Raw genomic sequence first — 22,648 nt, 5'->3', positions numbered from 1 at the left:
TCACGTACACGCTGAAATCATGTTTTCAAGCCGTAAATAAATTTATTTACTTATCCCGCTCTCTATTGTCTGAAAGTCTTACATTAGGTTTTTAGTAAGATTATGTACACATAATATTAATTTTGATGTGAGAAATTTTGATTTATTCCTAAGAACAATAATAAATGTATGGGGCTGTAGCATCAGTCTTAATTGACAAGTGAAGACCACCTACAGCTGACGCGGTCTGAGTGGGCGGATGAGTCTATTTAAAACAAATCTAACAGGCGTTCCCTCTCTCACCTCCCCCCCTCCCTCGCTTTTATTTTTTCGCGCTCCTTTTTTCTTCGCACCGCTCCCCACTATCTGAACGCCTGGAACAGGCTACGCCCAAGTAGCTTTTTGATGTAGCGTATATAAAGGTATCCTTAGCCGCTGGAAAGCCGCTGAAAAACGGTACCGTATATTCGTCAATACCTCACCTTCCCCGCCGATTTCCGCCATTCTTCGATTTTCGTGTGCCTTTTAGTGTTTCAATGGCTGTTTTTGGGCAGCTGGGTGATGAAACATCACACGTAAGGGAGACGATAACCTTTTTATTCAATAACGAACTGCTAAGCGATGTCAGCTTCGTCATACGATCGTCATGCGGCGAAAACGATGCGAAAAGATCCAAGATGGTGATTCCAGCACACAAGTTTGTGTTGTCAATCTACAGTCCAGTTTTTTACGCCATGTTCTGTGGAGAAATGGCCGAGAAATCGAACACTATTGATCTACCAGACTGTGAATACGAGGGAATGTTGGAAATGTTGCGATACATGTACATCAGCGAGGTGGAGTTGCGCGCAAGCAATGTTCTTCAAGTGTTGTATGTAGCTAAGAAATATATCCTGCCCTCTCTTGCCGAAAAATGCGTCGTGTTTGTGATGAGGAATTTAGATATTGCAAACGTACTCTGTGTTCTGTCTGATGCTCAAAAGTATGATGAGAAGAATCTTGTGGATCGCTTCTGGGAAATGATTGAAAGCGAAACTGAAGAAGTCGTAAAGTCGGAGGACTTTGTGAAAATCGACAAGTCCTTACTCGAAGCCATGGTCAAGAGAGCCACATTGACAATTTCAGAGGTAGAGCTGTTCAGAGCTGTTGATTTGTGGGCTACAGAAGAATGTAAAAGGCAAGCAGTTCTCGCAAGTGGCAATGTTAAGCGAAGAATTCTTGGAGAGCAAATAGTGAAAAACATACATTTTCCAGTAATGGAGGAGAAAGATTTTACAAGCACCGTAATTGACTCAAACATTCTTAGTGAGACAGAAGTAAGAGAATTGGTGAGGAATTTTAATGGCACGTCGTCTACGTCTGCAGGTTTTCCTGACAAGGGGCGAGTAGGTTTCAGCTGGTCGAGTAGCAGATTTACACGCTTTTTTTCTTGCAATTGTAAACCAGAAGACTGGTCTTCTGATGGAGATTCTGATTCCCTCACTCTTGATGCCATTGTTCTAAAGGTAGACAAGGATATCATGCTTCATGGGATTCGTTTTTTTGGTTGTTTAAATAACACGAACTATCTTGTTTCTTTGAAAATAATAGACAAGAAAAATGGTACAAAAATGTTGTCTTTGAAAGATGTGTCTTTTTCTCCTGTCTCGTTGCCATACAGAGAAGAGGAAATCAGCTGCTACGATACTGTTTTTGATCCAGTTGTTTTGAGGAAGAATGCAGACTATGTTGTTAAAAGTTTAATGGATGGCCCAGAACCTTGCTTTGGGTGTGATGGTGTCAACATTGTTCAAAGCCATGGTGTGACTTTCACTTTTAAAGACTATACGTCAACGAATAGTGAGAATGAGAATGAAACAGAGGTTCAGATGGGTCAATTTTGTAGCTTCCTTTTTAAGCCACTATAATCATTTTAACAGCAATGTAGATTGACATAGTAAATAGCATTAGTAAACAGAAAACTAGTATGGTATTATAATCTTCTTTTCTATTTACTAATGCTATTTTCTATGTCAATCTACTTTGCTATTTACTATTCCAATGCTGTGAGCTCAAGCTTACCATATGTAAGTATTGGGAAATCGTCATAGAATGTACTGTATTTCCTTGAATAATAGCCGTTCCTCGATTAATCGCGTCCCTCAAATACAGTGAAACCTGTATTAAGCGGACACCCTCTATTAAGTGGACAGTAGTCCCCAAATTTATTTCCCTTATGTACTTTAAATTAAACCTTTATTAAGCGGACACCTCTATTAAGCGGACGCGGACACCTAAAAAGTACCTGAAATGGTCATTTCTATTGTTGCCAACCTGTATTAAACGGACACTTGTAATTTAATTCCACCACCCAACGTGCCAGACACCAAAAATGCGAAAAATTGCAACCTACAATTTTTTCGATTTTTATATTAAAAAACGTGACTTGACGAACTAATTTGATTAGTTTCACAGTACAGTACGTATTGTTTTGGTCCGTTTTCTGTTTCGTTTTGTTTGTATAGAGCTTGTTTCACTTATCTGGTTTCTTCAAATTTGAGTTGCAATCTATGTTTATGGTACAGTCTAACCTCTCCTTACGGACACCTTTATAATAGGGACACCTCTCTATTACGGACAGTTCATTTGGTCCCAGAAATGCCAAAAACCATACATTCTCTACCTCTACAATACGGACACCTCTGTAAAGCGGACAGTTGGTTCTGTCCCCTTTGTGTCCTTTTTAAAGAGGTTTGACTGTACTATGATCAATTAGTTCACTTTAATAAAGAAATTAATGCAATATACAATGACGATATACAATTATTGTATATCGTCGTAGTCTTTGGGGTATTCTAAACATTTCCACTGTTCATTTGAATGGCATTTGCACCTCACATGACGTTATCTATCCTAACCTGTATTAGGCGGACACCCTGTATTAAGCGGACACTACAGCATTCCCCAAGGGTGTCCGCTTAATACAGGTTTCACTGTAATTGCCCCCCTTAGATGGAAATATTTAAAATAATCGGCTCCCTCAAATAATCACCTCCCCCCCCCAACCCCTCTTGCCTTCTTCTCTTTCTTTTATCCCCTCCCTGTCAAGTTGAAATGGAGTCTGATGCAACAAAACTGATCAGTGACAATTCAAGCTCTGATGCTTAGGTTATTGACATTGGAAATTAATCAAGGAACCAAATTTGGAACCCTTAAAAAGCCCATATGTGATCAATTTTTTGTTTTAATGGGATAATAAAACAAAATATTTAGGGCGCGACTTCGAGGGAGCAATATTTGATATGTAATCGACTCCCTCAAATAATTGCCTTCCCTCGAATGATCTCCCTCTTTTTGTGCGAAAAACAATAATTGCCACTGGCTATTATTCAAGGAAATACAGTGTTTGTAAATGTAGGTAAGAAATATTCTGATTTCTGCTTAGTGCAAAAAGGCCCGATAAAAAAACTCCAGCATTTGTTTAACCAAAGTTAATGTTTAGATGAGTGTGAAGATCGAGAGATGAATAGAACACCACGACACGGTTATTGTGTGCAGCGGCGACGTCAATCGATTGGATACGCATGAACTCAAAGCATTGTTGGGATGGGACATTCTGGTCGATTCCGTATGAGAGGTAACGCATGCCTGGATAACTGCCTAACCAATAGGCTGGACTTGTTTGGAAACACCAATCCTCTTCATATGTTAATAAAGACCGATCACAAGGGATTTGTCTTGCCTGCTGGAACAAAACTCAAACTCACCCGCTGCAAAGTACCTGAGACTGATTGTAGAGAACATCGCAAACAATCATTCTATCTGGCTTCAGCTGCACAAGACTGGCAAGAGGTTGTCACATCGGACAATGTTGACGTTGCAGTTAGAATTATGGAGGACAATATGCTCTTTAATGGATAAGTGTGTGCCACTCAGGTCTATCCGTATGTCATCTGGTGATCCTAGTTGGATGTCCCCTCTAGTGCGGTCCACGCTTAGGGCAAAAACGAGAGTATGGCTCAATAATAGAGAGCCACTAAAACTCAGGAACAGTATAATTTCACAAGTTATCAGTGAAAACAGAAGAAATCCAGCAAGTGTTATGGGTAGTCGAGTATGGTGGAAGAACGTCGACCTATTCTCACAGCATCATGCAAGAACATCCTGCGTTAATTTCGACCATGCCCCCTGGACCATCTGAGTGAATAACTATTTTGGGTGCCTGTGGCATGATGACAGTTATCTGGGACCTACTGATGTGCTTATCAAGGGGCATGTAGAAGTTCCAGAGATAACACAAAGGCAGGTCTGGAATGTTCTTACTAAGTTGAAAAGAACAGCTACAGGCCCAGATAACATACCCTTCTGAATTTGGAAAGATCACGTGGAACTTTTCACTCCAGTAATCACTCAAGTGTGGAATTTATCGTCATGAACTCACTCATGCCCGGTTTCTGGAAGAGAGGGCGAATATTAACCCCCTGCCCAAGGTTGACTTTCCTATTGCAGAGTCAGACTACAGGGAGATAAATGTCACACCGGTGATTGCCAGTCCTTTAAGAAAGTCGTATATCATACGTATTCGAGGAAAGCTGCATGTTGAGGAATGTCTGCCACCCACCCAGTAACACACATTATGAGCAAATTTGCAATATTCCACAGTATAATAGTCTGTCGTTAATAGGTGTTATCCTTCAAAGTAACTGCAAGTTCAGTGAACATGTAAGACTGAAATTAGTCGAACCAAAGACGTTTGCATGTTTTAAGGTCTCTTAGAAGGGAGCAATACTCTCAAGTACAGATACCGGTAGATCATTTATTTAAGTCCTTAGTTCTACCAAATTTTACATATTACCATTTCTGTGTATGGTTCGTCTGAGTCAGATCTGAATATTATACAACTTTTTTTGGATCGCTGCCACAAGCACCGCTTTGTTTCTTTTCCAGTTTCTATTAAGGATCTTTTATATAGACAGGACTGCAAGATTTTAAAGGCTGTTACCTCTGTGGATAACCATCTGCTAGGCTCGTATTTACCACCAACAAAGGAGAATAAAATAATATAATATACATAAAAAACAATGTGCCCTCCCCGAGGATAATACCGATCGATTTATGACATCTTATGTAAATAGACTGATTTTTAAACTCAAGATAAGGTAGTTTCTACATTGTATTTTATCATCCATTTGTAGTTTAACTAGTTTAATTTTTAGGGTAGATTTTTATCGAGTGTATAGGCAACTAGAATGTAACAAAAGATATGTACTTTTATCTTTTGGCAATAAAGACTATTATTATTATTATTATTATTATTATTATTATTATTATTATTATTATTATTATTATTATTATTATTACTATTATTATTTTAAAGTTAGAGCTTCTTGAAGAACCAAAGAGTTTAAAAAACTTTTGTTGTGTTCAAATTAGATGAAACAAAGTTAAATATAAATAAATAAGGCCCTGCAGAGATAAGAATTTTCTCTTTGACTGATGAAAAATATTTCACAAGTTGCTGAATGAGTGAAATATCTTTTTTTTTCTTGTGAGAAGAGAAATTTTATATCTCCCAGTGGCCTTGTAATGTTCTATTTATTACATAAGCACCAAAGAAATACCAAACCATCAATATTTTTGAAAGGTGCAATTGTATGATGTAACCATCCCACAGTGATCTTTTTGTGTGTAACGATATAATGTTTTTGAGCTAAAGCTGACCTGGTATTTTATTGGTTTTTGTATACAACACTGCTTTTGTGTAAAAATCTTTTCAAGTTATTGGGGGATGGTTACACACAACTCCAAAAATTCTGAGGCTTTTTCCTATAGAAAAATCAAAAAGAGCCTTTTTTTTCTATTAAACCTTGAGTGATAATATGAAAATATATATTTTAGATCACAGTATCTAAATATTTTTGCATCTTGTCTTATACTTTTTTAGCTATAAAAGGATATATTCCACAAATATTGGCTGTTTTGTTTCAGGTTCATTGCATTTACATTAATTTGACCTTTGTTGTCTTTTGCCTTTTGTCCGTCATTCGTAAACAATAGCTAAAACAAATATAACTACTACATCAACCAATCAGAGGTCCTGAACAGATTCCAGACAGATTTTATGTTATCAGTATGGGATTTCTGTCGCTGAGGCACAGACGTTTCTCCTAGCAAAACGTCCCAAGCTGCATGGAGGAGCAAGGAGAAATGGCTGTTTTCACCGGGCAGATCTGTGAGCAACATTAAACTTTATAAGACAATAAGATATAGCACCCATCTTAGTCATCCCCTGGCACGGGTGACATTAAACTTTATAAGACAATAAGATATAGCACCCATCTTAGTCATCTCCTGGCACAGGTGGGGCAGGTTGGCACTTCTTTTCAATCATATGAAAACCATGTTAATTTGTTCCTCTACTAAATTATATATAACAATTATTCACTGAAGTAAAGGTGGCTAGTGGTGGGTGGATATTTACCTAGCTGCAAAGCCACTAGCCACGACTATTTTGGTGTCCGCTGCACTTCCCCGAACTAGCAGAGTATATTCTCTTTGGGGCTATTTGGAAGCCGTTTAAGATAAGTGAGTTTCAGATTTTGTGGAGTTGTAACTCGACACAGAGTCTGGGCGGTGCCATCCTCAGAGACCCAGGGGCAGATAGTGGGGGCAAGAGAAATTCTAAACGGGGGGGGGGGGGGGGAATTGGTGCGAAGAATTATTTTTTCCTTTCGTTTAGACTCTGGTTCTCTCGCCCTTACTATCTGCCCCTAGGTCTCCGAAGACGGGGCGGTGCTGCCCAAGTAGCTTTTTGATGGAACGTATATAAAGGTATCCTCAGCCGGTGGAAAGCCCGCTGAAAAACTGTACCGTATATTCGTAAATATAACACCTTCCCGCCGATTCCCGCCATTTCGTGACTGTTCCATTTCCTTAGTCAATCTTCCTTTTTTGCGTGCCTTTTAGTGTTTCAATGGCTGTTTTTGGGCAGCTGGGTGATGAAAAATCACACGTAAGGGAGAAGATAACCGTTTTATTCAATAACGATGTGTTAAGCGATGTCAGCTTCGTCATACGATCGTCATGCGGCGAAAACGATGCGAAAAGATCCAAGATGGTGATTCCAGCACACAAGTTTGTGTTGTCAATCTACAGTCCTGTTTTTTACGCCATGTTCTGTGGAGAAATGGCCGAGAAATCTAACACCATTGATCTACCAGACTGTGAATACGAGGGAATGTTGGAAATGTTGCGATACATGTACATCAGCGAGGTGCAGTTGCGCGCAAGCAATGTTCTTCAAGTGTTGTATGTCGCGAAGAAATATATCCTGCCCTCTCTTGCCCAAAAATGCGTCGTGTTTCTGATGAGGAATTTAGATGTTGCAAACGTACTCTGTGTTCTGTCTGATGCTCAAAAGTATGACGAGCAGAATCTTGTGGATCGCTGCTGGGAAATGATTGAAGGCGAAACTGAAGAAGTTGTAAAGTCAGAGGAATTTGTGAAAATTGACAAGTCGTTACTCGAAGCCATGGTCAAGAGAGCCACATTGACAATCCCAGAGGTAGAGCTCTTTAGAGCTGTTGATTTGTGGGCTACAGAAGAATGTAAAAGGCAAGGAGTTCTCGTAAGTGGCAAGGTTAAGCGAAGAATCCTTGGAGAGCAAATAGTGAAAAACATACATTTTCCAGTAATGGAGGAGAAAGATTTTACAAGCACCGTAATTGACTCAAATATCCTTACCAAGACAGAAGTAAGAGAATTGATGAGGAATTTTAATGGTACATTGTCGACATCTGTAGGTTTTCCTGAAGATCAGCGAGTAGGTTTCAGGTGGTCTTGTAGCAGATTTGCAAGATTTTCGTCCTGCATTTGTGAACCAGTACACTGGTCTTATGATGGAGATTCTGATTCCCTCACTCTTGATGCCATTGTTCTAGAGGTAGACAAGGATATCATGCTTCATGGGATTCGTTTTTTTGGTTGTTTAAATAACAAGGACTATCTTTTTTCTTTGAAAATCATAGACAAGAAAAATGGTACAAAAATGTTGTCTTTGAAAGATATGTCTTTTTCATCTGTCCTGTTGCCATACAGAGAAGAGGAAATCAGTGGCTATGATGTTGTTTTTGATCCAGTTATTTTGAGGAAGAATGCGGACTATGTTGTTAAAAGTTTAACGGATGGCCCAGAAACTTGCTATGGGTATGATGGTGTCAACATCATTCAAAGCCATGGTGTGACTTTCACTTTTAAAGCCTATAAATCAACGAACAGGGAGAATGCGAATGAAACAGATGTTCATTATGGTCAATTTTCTAGCTTCTTTTTTAAGCCATTATAAAAAGTCATTATAATAGCAAAGTAGACTGACATGGTAAATAGCATTAGTAAACAGAAAACTAGATTGTAATTATTATTATGATAGATAAGTATAATCTTCTTTTCTATTTACTAATGCTATTTACTATGTCAATCTACCTTGCTATTTACTATGCCAATGCTGTGAGCTCCGGCTTACCATATGTATGTCATGGGAAATCGTTATAGAATGTACTGTATTTCCTTGAATTATAGCTGTTCCTCAAGTAATTGCCTCCCTTGAATAATAAATTTATTGCCTCCTTTAGATGGAAATATTGAACAATTATTGGATGAGGTTTTTGTGAAATCCAGAGTAATTAAGGTCGAGGTAGGGGTTGGGTTTCGGCCGATAACCCCCACCCCTCTTACCTTCTTCTCTTTCTTTTATCCCCTACCTGTCGAGTTGAAATGGAGTCTGATACAACAAAACTGATCAGTGACAATTCAGGCTCTGATGCTGAGGTTATTGACATTGGAAATTAATCAAGGAACCAAATTTGGAACACTTAAAAAGCCCATATGTGATCATTTTTTTGTTTTAATGGGATAGTAAAACAAAATATTTAGGGCACAACCTCCAGGGAGCAAAATTTGAAATAATCGACTCCCGCGAATAAGCTTTCCCTCGAATAATCTCCCTCTTTTTGTGCGAAAAAAATAATAATCACCCCAGCTTTTATTCAAGGAAATACAGCATTTGTAGATGTGGATTAGAAATGTTCTGATTTCTGGTTAGTGCAAAAGGCCTAATCAAACAACGCCTGCAAATTGATTTGTTCAACCAAAGTTAATGTTTAGATTGTGAACAGAGATGCATAGTTATTTTAAAGTTAGAGTGTCTTGAAGAACCAAACAGTTTAAACAGCTTTTGTTCAAATTAGATGAAACAAAGTTAAATGTACATAAATAGTCGAGAATGTTACTTAGCCCTGCAGAGATAAGAATTTCCTCTTTGACTGATGAAAAATATTTCTCAAGTTGTTGAATGAGTGAAATATTTTTTTTATGGTGAGAAGAGAAATTTTATATCTCCCAGTGGCGATGTAATGTTTTATTTATTATTATTTTATTATATAATGTTTGCACAACACTTGCTGAATTGCTGATGCTGGGCCGTTGTTTTATAGAGCACTGTTTGAACACAGGTAACCCAGGCTCTGTGATAGTACCACAGTTGTTGTTGTCTAAATACTCCAGTGTGAGTGAATTTGAACAAATCATCATGAAACTTCGTTGGAGCATTATGGACAATAACAACTAACTGCAGAGTAAGTTTCATTGCTCTTTATGTAGTATTTCCTAGAAATTTTAGGATCGTATTTTTATCCCATACAAACACTGTAATTTTACTGGATTGGTACTGTGGTACTATCTCAGCCTGGGTTACCTGTGGTTTGAACAGTCTTCCCAGAACACTGTTTTGCTTAGAACTTATCATCAAATTATTAAGTGATTATCTATAAGCAATGCCCCTAATTTTTTTCAATGAGCTTTTTTTAATAACTTACTGGAATAATATTGTTCATTTACCAGCAGAAAACTCAAGCGACCAATGTTTCTGTTGTTTGATGGCCACTGCCAACATTCTTAGCAATGCATTCTGAAAATTTCGTCCAATTTTGTGGCTTGTTGCCGTAGAAAACTCAAACGAAAGAGATTTTCCGTTATTAAAGATATTTTTATAAATAAAAAAAGATTTTAGTTAACAGTGTATAGTCATTGCTGGGTCTCTGAAAACTTGTGTTGAATACCTTTTCAACAAGCTCGGTTGACCGGGCTGGCTCGATTGCCGGGACCAATTTCGCCTTGGATTCATATGAGAAATTTCAGCCCGGTTTCTGAGATGAGGCCAAAGATCATGGGCTCAGTTGCATGAAACCTGCACTTAAGTGCTCACTTAAATAGGTCACTTACGAATCTGTTATGAGTACACTTACATGTGTTGCATGGAACGCACTTAGCACTCTCGTAAGTTCCTGTTTTACGTAGTGACTTACGGGCTCACTTAAGGGCACACGTAACTTTGATATAGTACTTTATTAGAAGGACTCATTCTATTTTTTAAAGCTAACCATTGGTGAATGTTAAGAAAATGTCTGGTCGTTTCGAACACTTTTTTACGTCTCTCGTTGAAATAAAATTGGCATGCAATCGTTGTCTTACTTCAATATCTACTGAACACGATTGTTCTTCTTTTTTCTCAAAGAAGTCTTTAAAGTGTACATCGGAGGTTAATAAAGTGCATAAGAACAAATTACGTAAAGAAAAGGCCTTTTCTTTCACTTGTCAGTTTGTGAAATAGATCTTTTTAATTTTAGTAAAAACAGTAAGGATACGGGACCTACATAGGTCCCGTAAATTTACATGCTATTTTTCCCGTAAAAAAAGTTTTATGCAACACCCGCAATTTCTATTGCATAAACGACACTTAATTGAACATTTACGAAAATCGTAAGTGCAACCACTTAGATGAATTCCCTAAGTGGACCACTTAAGGTACAGTAATGCAACTCACTTACGTTAGGAGTGCACGTACGTATACCCGTAATTGTTACGGGTGTTTTATTCGTTTGTTTTCGAGAAATTATTTTGAATTTACCACGCTTTGTTGGAATACGTGCTTAGTAATAGTGGGCGGTAACCTTCCAGTCGTGTAGCCTTCGTAGGATGAGCTTTTCAGAGCATGAGCCATGGATCCTACCCAGATTTCCTGCCGAGTTTTTTTCCTTACTACAGTTTTTTCCGGCAGGTTTTTTCTGGCCTCCGTTCTGACAGATTCTTTGCGAACTGTCGCTCAGCTCTGTTCTAGTTTATCCAACCAACCATATATTTGAATGTAGTAGAAGTTGTCGTGGCGTATTGCCTGTTTTCAGAGTCACGCCATTCAAAATAGATCAAAATCAAAATCAAAACCGTTCAATAGATAAAGTACGGAATCTGGGAAATGAAAGGAGGTAAATATACAAAGACCCTTGCCAAGTTCAGTCCAGAAGAATATTCTGTTTACGAGATATACGAAGAAATTTTTTAGCCAAATTTATAGAGATTTGTATGGAGACGCCATGCTGGTGCCCACCTGGATGGGCACCGACATTGTGGACGGAAACCAACAAAGCAAAAAGATAGAAAAATTCCCCGAAATACGTCACTTTTTTAACCTACATGAAAGCTCTCTCGGCCGTCACGCAAAAGCTTAGAAATTCAAGCGTACTCTATCAGAAAACCAAGAACCCTTTTGAAGCAAAAATTTGTATGAAAATAAGTTTTCAGCTGCTCTAATACATCATGATAGTAAAATTCCAGTAGGATCGATAGTTTGTAGTTTGAATTTTATTTTAGTGACGTCATATGAAAACCAACAATGCTGAGTATCTTCGAGGTGTATGAGTACCGAATCAGAAATATGGAAGACGAGGAACTCGGCATGACTTTTGTGAATGTGCTGCCACTCAGTTATCATACAGTACTAATTTATTCACTTATTGGTTGATTGACTGATTCATTCTTTCATTTATGATAGTTATCTTAGCATGGAGAGGACAAAACAGTAGCCGAGCAGTAATTAAAACGCCCGAGGACATTACCTCAAAACCGATCCTTCAAGCAGTTTTTCTCGGCCAAACATTAATATGTATCTCCAATTCAAAGGGGACAGACAGCAAATTGTTGTTGCTCGATATATCTATTTGTCGTAACTTGTGACGCAAACAAATTTTAAAAGCAAATACGAAGAAGGGTTTTGACTAGGCAAAAATATAATGTGAATTGCTGAGAATACATATCATACATATCTCCGTATTTTGCAGAATACCAGTTGTATTAGAAAGCCGCAGATCATCTCAGCGGGGATGCACACCCCGGTACCCTTCCCCTAGATCCAACCCTACACAGTGATCTTTTTGTTTGTAACAATATAATGTTTTTGAGCTAAAGGTGACCTGGTGTTTTATTGGTTTTTGTATAATAAAATTGTTTACTTTTCCATTCAGGCATTTTTTTATGTTGTCGAAATTGTTGGATCAATAATTGAACAATATTGTTATTACTAATATGCTAAGCCAAAGTTAAATATAACGCCAGAAGATAAACCTTCCAATCTAACTCGGAGCCCCCGGAAAAAAGACCTCTAGAAGCCACCCTCCACACCCTCGAAAATGCCTTCTCTTGGACCCCCTTCCCCTCAGAACTTCTGTTGCTTTCCGTTGGAGCGGGGGGGGGGGGGGGGTGGGGGGTCGGGTGTGGAGACACTGCACAATAACTTTAAACACCCCTAAATAAGACTCAGCCAAACACGATCCTTTCAATACACGAGAAGTGTTCAACAAGCTTGGGCGGGGAATCCCACATGAAAGTGACGGGGATGCTCAACGTCTCGCGTAGGGGTGTAAATTGCAGATTTTGGTCTCAGTTAGGGTGTTGGGGCCAGAAAGTCACTATCATTATTTGCCCATTCAGGTATCGCTTAGGGCTTTGAATAAATGAATTTACAAAAAAATGCCGTGACACTGACCAGACAGAAATCTTCTTTAGGGGGAATCTAAACGAGCGGAAAAAAAATCGGCGCGAAATTTTTTTTTTTCCGCCCGTTTAGACTTAGGTTCTCTCGCCTTCCCTCCGAGGACTGTGGGGTACTGCCCAAGTAGCTTTTTGATGTAACGTATATAAAGAGATCCTTAGAAGCTGGAAAGCCGCTGAAACACGGTACCGTTTATTCGTAAATATCTCACCTTCCCGCCGATTTCCGCTATTTCGTGACTGTCCCAATCCTCTAGTCAATCTTTCTTTTTGGCGTACCTTTTCCTGTTTCAATGGCTGTTTTTGGGCAGCTGGGTGATGAAAAATCACACGTAAGAGAGAAGATAACTTTCTTATTCAATAACGATCTGCTAAGCGATGTCAGCTTCGTCATACGATCGCCATGCGGCGAAAACAATGCAAAAAGATCCAAGATGGTGATTCCAGCGCACAAGTTTATGTTGTCCATCTACAGTCCTGTTTTTTACGCCATGTTCTGTGGAGAAATGGCCGAGAAGTCGGACACTATTGATCTACCCGACTGTGAATACGAGGGAATGTTGGAAATGTTGCGATACATGTACAGCAACGAGGTGGAGTTGAACGAAAGCAATGTGTTGCAAGTGTTATATGTGGCCAAGAAGTATATCCTGCCCTCGCTTGCCGAAAAATGCGTCGTATTCTTAATGAGGAATTTAGATCTTGCCAACGTACTCTGTGTTTTGTCTCACGCTCAAAAGTATGACGAGAAGAATCTTGTGGATCGCTGCTGGGAAATGATTGAAAGCCAAACTGAAGAAGTTGTAAAGTTGGAAGAATTCGCGACAATTGACAGGTCTTTGCTCGAAGCCATAGTCAAGAGAGCCACATTGACAATCTCAGAGGTAGAGCTCTTCAGAGCTGTTGATTTGTGGGCCACAGAAGAATGTGAAAGGCAAGGAGTTCTGGCAAGTGGTAAAGTTAAGCGAAGAATTCTTGGAGAGCAAATTGTAAAAAACATTCATTTCCCAGTAATGGAGGAGAAAGATTTTACAAGCACTGTGATTGACTCAAATATCCTTACTGAGACAGAAGTAAAAGAATTGATGAAGAATTTCAATGGCACGTTATCAAAATCTGCAGGTTTTCCTGAAGATAGGCGAGTAGGTTTCAGCTGGTCATGCTGCAGATTTACATGGTTTTGGCCCTGCTATTGTGATCCAGAAGACCCGTGGTTTGATGAGAGAGATCCCCCATCTCTTGATGCCATTGTTCTGCAGGTAGACAAGGATATTATGCTTCATGGGATTCGATTTCTTGGTTGTCTACATAACAGGGACTATCTGATTTCTTTAAAAATCATGGATGTGGAAAATCATACAAATTTGGTTGCTTTAAAAGATGAGTCTTTTTCTTCTGTCCCATTGCCGTGCAGAGAAGAAGAAGTTGATGTTTACGATGTCATCTTTGATCCAGTTTTTTTGAGGAAGAATGCAGACTATGTTGTTAGAAGTTTAAGGCGTGGACCAGGCACTTGCATTGGGCTTGATGGGGTTAACACCATGCAAAGTCTTGGTGTGACTTTCAGTTTTAAAGGCTATAGGTCAAAGAGCAGGCAGAATGTTACAGCTGTTCGGTTTGGTCAGTTTGCTTGCTTCTTTTTTAAGCCATTATAAAATTAATAAGAATTTTTATGTAAGGCTTGATAGTGGAAAGGCCTGTTGAAAAACTTTCTTCAACACTTGTTCAACCAAACGTTAAGTTTATAGGCAAGAGAGGGCAACCTGCCAAATCAACTGAAAGAAGTGATCGATCATCAGAAATAAATTGATCATTGGAAAAAATCTCTTTGAACGAGTTTTATTTCTTTTTTTATTTCTTTGTTTAAGTCAGGGTACATGCGATGCAAACGTTCTGAGTGTTTTTGACTACTGATCTCAAAAAGTGTGTGTTCTGTGCTTCCAGGTGATTAAATTCTCTTTCTTCTCTAATTATGAGATGATTTAAAGACCATACGCAAGTGTTTGATATGTTCATTTGCCTACAAAAAAAATCGTTTTTTGCAATAACTGATGAAACATGCTACATATCTGATTATCGCCTTACTTAAAGTTTTTGTTCAATGATCAATTTATTAGACTTGATGATCAGCACACCACTACCTGAAAGTCATTTCACCTAAAGTTATGTTGTGTGGAATTTTATCAGGTTTCATACACAGGAATAGAGTTGAATAATTAATAGTATTTGTAATGTTTAAGCCAAGGTGCGACAGAACAAGCATGATAAATATGTAATATATCTTGTTTTTTAAGCTACGATGCGATAAAAAAAGAGCACAGTATAAATGCAGAATACGTTTCGTGTTTACAGTAAGTAGCGACCTCCTTTAATTTACTGACATTCTTCCATGCAGATATTAACCAATTAGAAGTCGAGGACAGTTTCCAGCTGGCTTCTGATTGGATCAATCCGACCAAAGAATGTGAATAAATCAAAAGTGGTCACATTTTCAGGCTCCTTGCTATAAGCTAAGATGAGGTGAAACAACTGCGACAGATGTATAATACAGTGTTAGGATGTTATTGGGCTTGATAAGATTTTGAGTGACTTTACTATTAGTATGAGTTGACAACTTTCGGGCGACTTGATAGTAAACCCAGGAGAAAGACATTCGTATTTGGCAGTTAGAGTATCCAAGAACCAAACAGTTTACGTTTGCACAACACTTGTTGAATATTATGTGAAGTGCTGATGCTGGGCCGAAGTTTTATAGCACTGTTACAGCCTTACAGAACACTGTTTTACTTAGAACTTCTCTTTGAATCATTAACTGATTATTTATGGGCAAATGCTCTTTATTGAGCCTTATTTAAAAATGTACTAGTAATTGTTCATTTACTAGTAGAAAACACAAGCGACCAGAATTGATGCTAGAAAAAATGTTTCTGTTGTTTTATGGCCAATGCCCACATTCTTAGCAATGCGTTCTGAAAATTTTGTTTGATTTTGTGGCTTTTTACCATAGAAAACTCAAACAAAGGAGACTTTCTGTGATTAAATATTTTTTTTTATAAATGAAAAAAGATTTTTAGATCACAGTGTATAGTCATTGCTGGTTCTCTGAAAACTTGTGCTGAATACCTTTTTTAATTTTTGGCAATAAATGTTTACTTTTTCTAGTATTTTAATCACTCTATAATGACAATCATACTTACCTGTAATTGCAATTAATGCCGTGTCCATTTATATATACAGCAAAACGTGATTCATATTATTGCAAAAAGCCTTCGACCCTTGCGGGGACCAATTTTGCCTTGGGTTCATATGAGAAATTTAGGCCCGCTTTCCAAGATGAAAAAAGGGCAAAGATCCTGGGGACGAGTTCTAGTACGAAATTCGAGAAAGAAAGCAAGAAGGCGAAATACAGCAGGCAATGCTAGACGATGCAATCCAGGTCGCCATAATTCATCAAGGTAACCGGGCTGAAATGTTCATATCGGAAAATTTTCAGCCCGCTTACCGCGATCCCGGTTGGAAAAACCGAGGTCTCGGGAACCGAGCAAGCCCGCCCTGTCATACGAACACATCGAAAATTTCACAAAGGATTTAGAGGCACGGCGAGATCTCTGAAACCGGGTTCATGTGAAGAGGCGTTATTAAAGTAAAGGGGTGGCTGAAAAAACAAATTCTCCAATTGACTTGTGATTGACCCGAAGATTCTCCTTGGTTTTCTTGCAAAAGCTAAAAAGGGAGAAGAGTCCATCTGAACGAAATGATCAACACTCGGGCAACACTCCTCCTCAGGCACTTCATGGGACAGCGCGAAACGCGAGTGACTGTTGACCAGGCGCAAGGAACCATGGGAAGGAGGAAGAGAAGACGCGCTTGTTTTTAGGCTCCTTCCCGCCTTCCTTTGCGCGTCATTTTTCATTGAGTTAGAGAGAGGCGTCTGGGTACGAGGCAGACTCAGGCAAGTTTCTGGGCTCTCTCTCTTGTCTCGACCGCGTGAAAACTAAGACATGGACTCCCTTCATATCATTTTCAGTGACGTCATGGCTTATAGTAGCTTCGAAGTCAGTATTACCGGTACAACTGAAAAGCCTAGGGTTGGTTTAGATGGCTTTAGGGTAGGAATAGTCTCTCTCCTTTGCCCCCATGGTTTATACGAAGACGATTCCAAAAAGAAGGACATCATATCAAGAAAGAGACACCCTATAGTTAGGAACACAATTGGATTTGCAGTTACGTCTCAATTCGAATAAGGGTCATCTTTCTTTTCACCTGAATCACTGAGGACAGGAACATTAATGCGACCACTATTGGGCCATAAAATCCTGGTCGTAATAGCTAGGTGGTCGCATCAACCGGCTCTTCAAAATACTAAAATGACTAATAATAATGATAATAATAATAATTATAATAATAATAATAATAATAACGCGAATATTTATACAGGATAACCTATCAGTTCTAATAAAAAGAACTGTTATCAAAAGGGTCCTGTAATCATCTCATAAATAGCTAAAAAATAAAGAAGAAAATCGAAAGAGGAAAATAAAATAAAATAACATTAAGAAATCTAAGATTCAAAAATCAAAATCTGTAAAAATTGTTGACTTATAAGACTGAAAAGAGTTGTGAGTATGGAATGCTATTGAAAAAGCTCTTTTAAATTACTCTTAAAAAGAAACCTAGAATTTAAATTTCTTAAATGCCGAGGTAAGGTATTGTAAACTAGATCCCCTTGAAAGGCAAAACTTCTCCGTCCAAATTCTAATTTGGCTTTGGGAAGTTTGAGTGAACACCCATTATTTCTAGTGTTAATGTTGTCTTCAATTTTTGTAAAATATCCTTTAAAAGGGGTACAGACGTTATCCTGAAGACAACCAAACACAAGCTGGCAGGACTGTCTCTATGTTTTTTACGTTTGGGTCGAAAGAGTTTGGTCATTATAACGAGGTGGTCGTATAAACGAACTGATCATAAGGCGGAGTTCCACTTTATCACCCTCCCTACCCCCGAGACTACAATAATGCCAAAAAGTCAACTGCAATTTTTCAGTATATTTATTTGGAATAGACTCTTAGGTGCTATGACACTTGTGGTTAAACATTATTTCTTAATAATTGAGTGCAACTTTTCTTACTCCCGAACGATCCTAAGGTACACTTCATCATGTCATTAACTTTAATACCGGTAACCATGGCAACCACCATTAGAGCTACTATTTAAACATCAGGCCAGCCAGAAGGACCTGTTGGGCCGGGATTAAGCCTGCACTCACCAACGAGATCTTCTAAGATGTCCCAATTTAAGATACCGCATCCCTCTTTCTTGTTTCCCCACCGGCCTTGAAACCCCAGGAACTTAAATTCCCCGCTGTATTGACCAGTAGAATCGTACTGGACAGGCTTCAAATTTTTCCATGTGTACCAACTGATACCGCTGCTGGCCTCATCTATAAGGGTGTCTTGGTTTGGAAGCGTCATGTAAACGTGTCGTCCAGTATCCGGCCACATCCCATGTGAGCCCGCGGCGCAGTAGACTATTGCGTGAGTACCACCATACATGCCTAGCGTTTTACTCCCCTTCTTGAACTGACCGCCTTGCCAGAGAAACTCGCCTCCAAACTGTTTTGTAACTGCGCTGCCATGCATCGCCAGGTAAATGGAGTAGATCTGGTAGTCAGTGTTGACTTTTCGGAAACGAACATAAACTTTCTCCCAGTCTCCAACGTGGTGCCCAAATGTTGAATATCCTCCAATGCAACCTGATGGACAAGGACACCAGCCCCAAATCTTCGAGCATGGCGGGCATCCACTATAAAGTCCAACGCAGACCCGCTTCCCGCGGTTGTACGGGAAGAACATCCTGTAGGCGATTTCCAAGAAATTGTTATGCTCTCGATAAATGACGTATGTTGGCACGGCATTATTTGGGCTACTTGGGTCTTGACCACGAAGAACAGCAGGCTCGGTGCAGGAAGGGCAACTAATTTCATCTTTGGTAACGATGAAACTGTTGCTGTTGCACCTCTCGAGGGTCGAGCTTGTCAGCCCGCTAGTGCACCCTTCCAGCTTACAATGAGACAAGAAGTAGTCAACACTTGATGGTTTCCAAGGCTCATTCTGTGCAAGCTTTACCAACGGAGCCCATTTGTCAATCAGTTCACCTATCTTGCTCGGTACGCCAGGGTAGGCACAGACGGTTGTAGCCAGTGCAAGGAAAAGAGCAGCAACATTCATGACTATCATCATACCTGGAGAGATAATTTTAAGTAAACCACTTAAACGTCTGCGATTATCGACTCATTACAATGAATCATAGAAACGTTTTTTATCCTCGGACATAGAAATCAGGGAAGGGGGGAGTTAGGGAGCTGAATGCACCCCGTAAGGTTTTTTTCTAGGATTCTTTCAAAACGATTTTGAACAAAAGCCGCTTGTTTAGTATAGTTACCGTGTCGGAACTGCGTTTCAGGTCGGCTTTTTATCGTCGAAACCTTGCTATCCCCCTCCCCTTGAAATCTACCTTTGAATTCATTTACTCCGAGGCAAACCTACAATTTTTTTGGCACTTTCTCCACCGATGGATCAAAGCCTTGTTTTGAAGATTATTTGAGTCGCACTTTAAAACATCGAGGAGAGAGTTAACCCTTTTTTGACGGCCGGCGAGACGGAGCGAAAAATATCATTTTTCACTAATTCCTCGTCTTTGCTCCAACCTTTGCATTAGTTTTCCACTAATTAGCATAAGAATGGCTGAAAACGTGTTTTGCAAGAAAAAAGGCATATTTTCCGACTAACCTGGCGTAATTAAACAGCTTTTTTGTTTTGCATGCATGCGCAAAAGCCAAAATTTTTTCGGTGTCGTTTTTTTTCCCCTTCTTTATTGGCGGTTTGGTTGCCCACTTTATCGTCTTTCTTTTGCATGGAATTGTGCGTGGCTAACGTTTTAGGAAAGGGACAAATTTAATATTCAACGAGTAGTATGTAAACAGCGAAATTGCATTTTTCCGCCAAAATGTTACTTTTTTGTGAGAGTAACTCTGTCAGGATTAGTCAGAATCATCCAAAACAAGGTATCACTGGAATGATCTATCTTTGCTGACCTTGTTGCTTATCGATTTATTAACTTCAACTAAAAGCTACATGGGTCCAGGGAGGAGTGTATACATTGTTCTATATGGATCGTACACGACCCTTGGCCGTCCGAAAGGGTTAAAACAAATTGTTTTGTCATCTTTTGTAGTCTTTGATTCAGTGAAATAAGCTCTCAAACAAAATAGCTCAAAATGATGAAAAAGCACCAGAATTAAGAATGCAAAAATGACTGGGGAGTTTTCATCAGCTAGATTTGCAAACACGCCACAGTGCCTGAAACTTAATCAATTTTTCGTCATTTGAATAATTAATGAGTCTACCCAAGAGAGGATAAAGGGGACAGAGAAGGCATCCCCCATACACACCCTATTCCATAGCTAATTCGTCTCGAGTTATTCTTAGAATCGGGATAAAGCTACTTTGCGCGCTGCGTGGATGTTTCTTGGAGGTTTCGCATGACTAAACGCCGTGCAAAACATGTCCAGCGAAAGGCAATGAAAGCGTAAAGAGATCGAGAGCATTTATGAATATTGAAGCGAAATGAGTCGGCGCTCACCTGGGAAAAAGAAATCGCTGGACTCTTTGACAAACCGTGAAATCAGTTTAACTCGAAGTTGTCGTAACCTCAGCGCTTTAATAAAATGAGAAATTTCGCCAGTATATTGAAACCGTTCGTTTGTACAATAAAGCAAGTGGGACGCCAAGTGTTATTTTTGTTGAATTATAAAAGACTAATAAAGGAATAAATATCAAACCAGAAATTGCTCTCTTCAAAGTGTAAATTATAAATGATCCTGAGAGAATATTCAGTGTGTTAAGGATTTCCCTGCTGTACTGTTAGCTCTATACAAGAGAGAAAGGGCGATTCTTTTTCAATTTCCGTTTCGCTGACACAGCTTTAGCAGAAATCTCTCCCTTTAGTCGTTTTTGTCGACAAAGCAAATAGCAATATCGCTCTCCGCGTCTTCCGCCATTTTTTTCTGCGTCAATTTGTGAAGGACGAGTGGCTCTGAGCTGGGGTCATCTACGCGGAACACATTCGCGCTATATGATTGGCTGTTGTCTAATCCCCTTTGGGATCTATGGTCTTGAAAATAACTCGAGACGAATTACCTATGGAATAGGGTGTGTATGGGGGATGCCTTCTCTGTCCCCTTTATCCTCTCTTGGTGTACCCTATTTAATAAAAGTGATGAAAGGCTCTGAGAACTCGTTTAAGACATAAAACTTTAAAAAAATCACTCTGTAAGTAACACGTTAGTTGCAACTAGCTCAGTCGATCAGGCTCGGAAAAAGAACTCTACCCGACATGAGAGGACTGGAAGTTTTAGGGAAAATTTCTGAGGGAGATATCTAATGAAAAATAAATAACGGACTTCTTTATTCTTGATCCGTGTTCATGATAATTTAGCAATGAATCAAAGTAGTCACTGTCGTGCACAGGGAAGATGATGATGACGTGTACGTGCAGATATATGTTGTTATAACATTTTTACTGAGAGACTATGAGGACCAAATCGTATGATGCGACCATGCATTGAAAAGATTTTTTTGCTGAATCTTGGGTCTCGGCTGTCTCTTTGAAGCAATAGATTTAAGGCTACAGAAACTAAAACTATCTCCTGTGAGAACAGCTGACGGAATCTTTTGTTCTGCTTATACATAGAAAGAGAAATGAAACTGATAGCATCCCAGATATCTTCCTTGATGTCCTGACTCCATCATCGCGTATACACAAGTATACTACAAGATTTGTCAGTAAACTGAATTATTTTAGGCCAAGAGTATCTAACAACTTAGGTAAGGTGTCCTTTAAATTCTCCGCTTTTGGCCTCAAGTGTCTGCCACGTGATAAGTTTAAGAGAGAATGGAAGTCCTATCTTCTAATCAATCTTAATACTTAGTGTATAAGTACGACTGTATCAGAAGAATTAAGCTGTTAACCTGTATGGAAAAATCATCTCTTCCAGAGCTCTTTCTCAACTGCTTACCTGGTTTAATAATCTAAAATTTTAAACTTTAGATCTTCACTGATCTAGTGTCTTCTCTTTTCAATTCTTGACTCAGTTAAGACGAGACCTCTTAAAGGAAGACAGTTACACTAGAAGCCGACACAATACATTGAGTGTGTTTAAAAGTCATTCATCGAACGTAAAGTTAACGCATTTTAGAATTATAATTAAGGCCTTTTAACACTTGTGTTAACACAGCTTTACCTAAGGAAACATATATCAATATCAATTTCAGACAATAAATATTGAGCATGATTACTGTTTTAACAGCCGCTTAAACTCGTGGACCCGATTGAAATTTGCATCGAAATATTTTCAATAGCAACTTCAGCCTATTCCCCAAAAGGTTTTCCCTTGTTCTTCTCGCCCCTGCTACTAGAGCTTTTTACCGGGAACCCCAGGTTTCCCCTCTTTTCAAATGTCAACCTTTCCAAATACCTCTTCGATTCGAAATATGTTAGACGAGGAACCACTTTTGTGAATGTGCTACCACTCAATTATTATACAATATTTATGTACTTATTCATTCATTCATTCATTCATTCATTCATTCATTCATTCATTCATTCATTCAGTCAGTCATTCATAATTATAGTTAATCTTAGCATGGAGTGGACAAAACAGTGGCCGAGCAGAACACGCACCAGAACATTAGAGAGCTTTAGATTTGAGGACGCGTGAACGAGTATGAGATTAAACTTGAAGTTTTTGCGC

The 22,648-nt window shown here is 39.0% G+C and overlaps 4 protein-coding genes across 4 annotated transcripts; 3 read left to right on the top strand and 1 right to left on the bottom strand.

Moving 5' to 3' along the window:
- Positions 1–515: 515 nt before the first annotated feature.
- LOC140945133 (BTB/POZ domain-containing protein 6-like) lies at positions 516–1,886 on the top strand. Its single transcript, XM_073394197.1, has one exon. The coding sequence runs from the start codon at positions 516–518 to the stop codon at positions 1,884–1,886; it is 1,371 nt and encodes a 456-aa protein (XP_073250298.1).
- A 5,045-nt stretch (positions 1,887–6,931) lies between these two features.
- Positions 6,932–8,302, top strand: LOC140945132 (BTB/POZ domain-containing protein 6-like). The gene has a single exon (XM_073394196.1). It carries the CDS (start codon positions 6,932–6,934, stop codon positions 8,300–8,302), a length of 1,371 nt encoding a protein of 456 aa, XP_073250297.1.
- A 4,830-nt stretch (positions 8,303–13,132) lies between these two features.
- Positions 13,133–14,675, top strand: LOC140946404 (BTB/POZ domain-containing protein 6-like). Its single transcript, XM_073395520.1, has one exon. It carries the CDS (start codon positions 13,272–13,274, stop codon positions 14,490–14,492), a length of 1,221 nt encoding a protein of 406 aa, XP_073251621.1. The 5' UTR covers positions 13,133–13,271; the 3' UTR covers positions 14,493–14,675.
- A 3,194-nt stretch (positions 14,676–17,869) lies between these two features.
- On the bottom strand, positions 17,870–22,044 carry LOC140946096 (uncharacterized). Its single transcript, XM_073395172.1, has 2 exons — positions 21,914–22,044; positions 17,870–19,078 (listed from the first exon to the last, which is right to left on the bottom strand). The coding sequence occupies exon 2, from the start codon at positions 19,074–19,076 to the stop codon at positions 18,048–18,050; it is 1,029 nt and encodes a 342-aa protein (XP_073251273.1). The 5' UTR covers positions 19,077–19,078; positions 21,914–22,044; the 3' UTR covers positions 17,870–18,047.
- Positions 22,045–22,648: the final 604 nt, after the last annotated feature.

This window comes from Porites lutea, chromosome 8 (assembly GCF_958299795.1).
Source record: "Porites lutea chromosome 8, jaPorLute2.1, whole genome shotgun sequence".
Taxonomy (NCBI): domain Eukaryota; kingdom Metazoa; phylum Cnidaria; class Anthozoa; order Scleractinia; family Poritidae; genus Porites; species Porites lutea.
The sequence above is the reverse complement of the archived record's forward strand: the minus strand, read 5'-3'. Positions and strand labels throughout refer to the sequence as shown.

Excerpts from the sequence above, each read along its gene's own strand:
- LOC140945133 (XM_073394197.1), top strand. The coding sequence starts at position 516 with ATGGCTGTTTTTGGGCAGCTGGGTGATGAAACATCACACGTAAGGGAG.
- LOC140946404 (XM_073395520.1), top strand. The coding sequence starts at position 13,272 with ATGGTGATTCCAGCGCACAAGTTTATGTTGTCCATCTACAGTCCTGTT.
- LOC140946096 (XM_073395172.1), bottom strand. The coding sequence starts at position 19,076 with ATGATGATAGTCATGAATGTTGCTGCTCTTTTCCTTGCACTGGCTACA.
- LOC140945132 (XM_073394196.1), top strand. The coding sequence starts at position 6,932 with ATGGCTGTTTTTGGGCAGCTGGGTGATGAAAAATCACACGTAAGGGAG.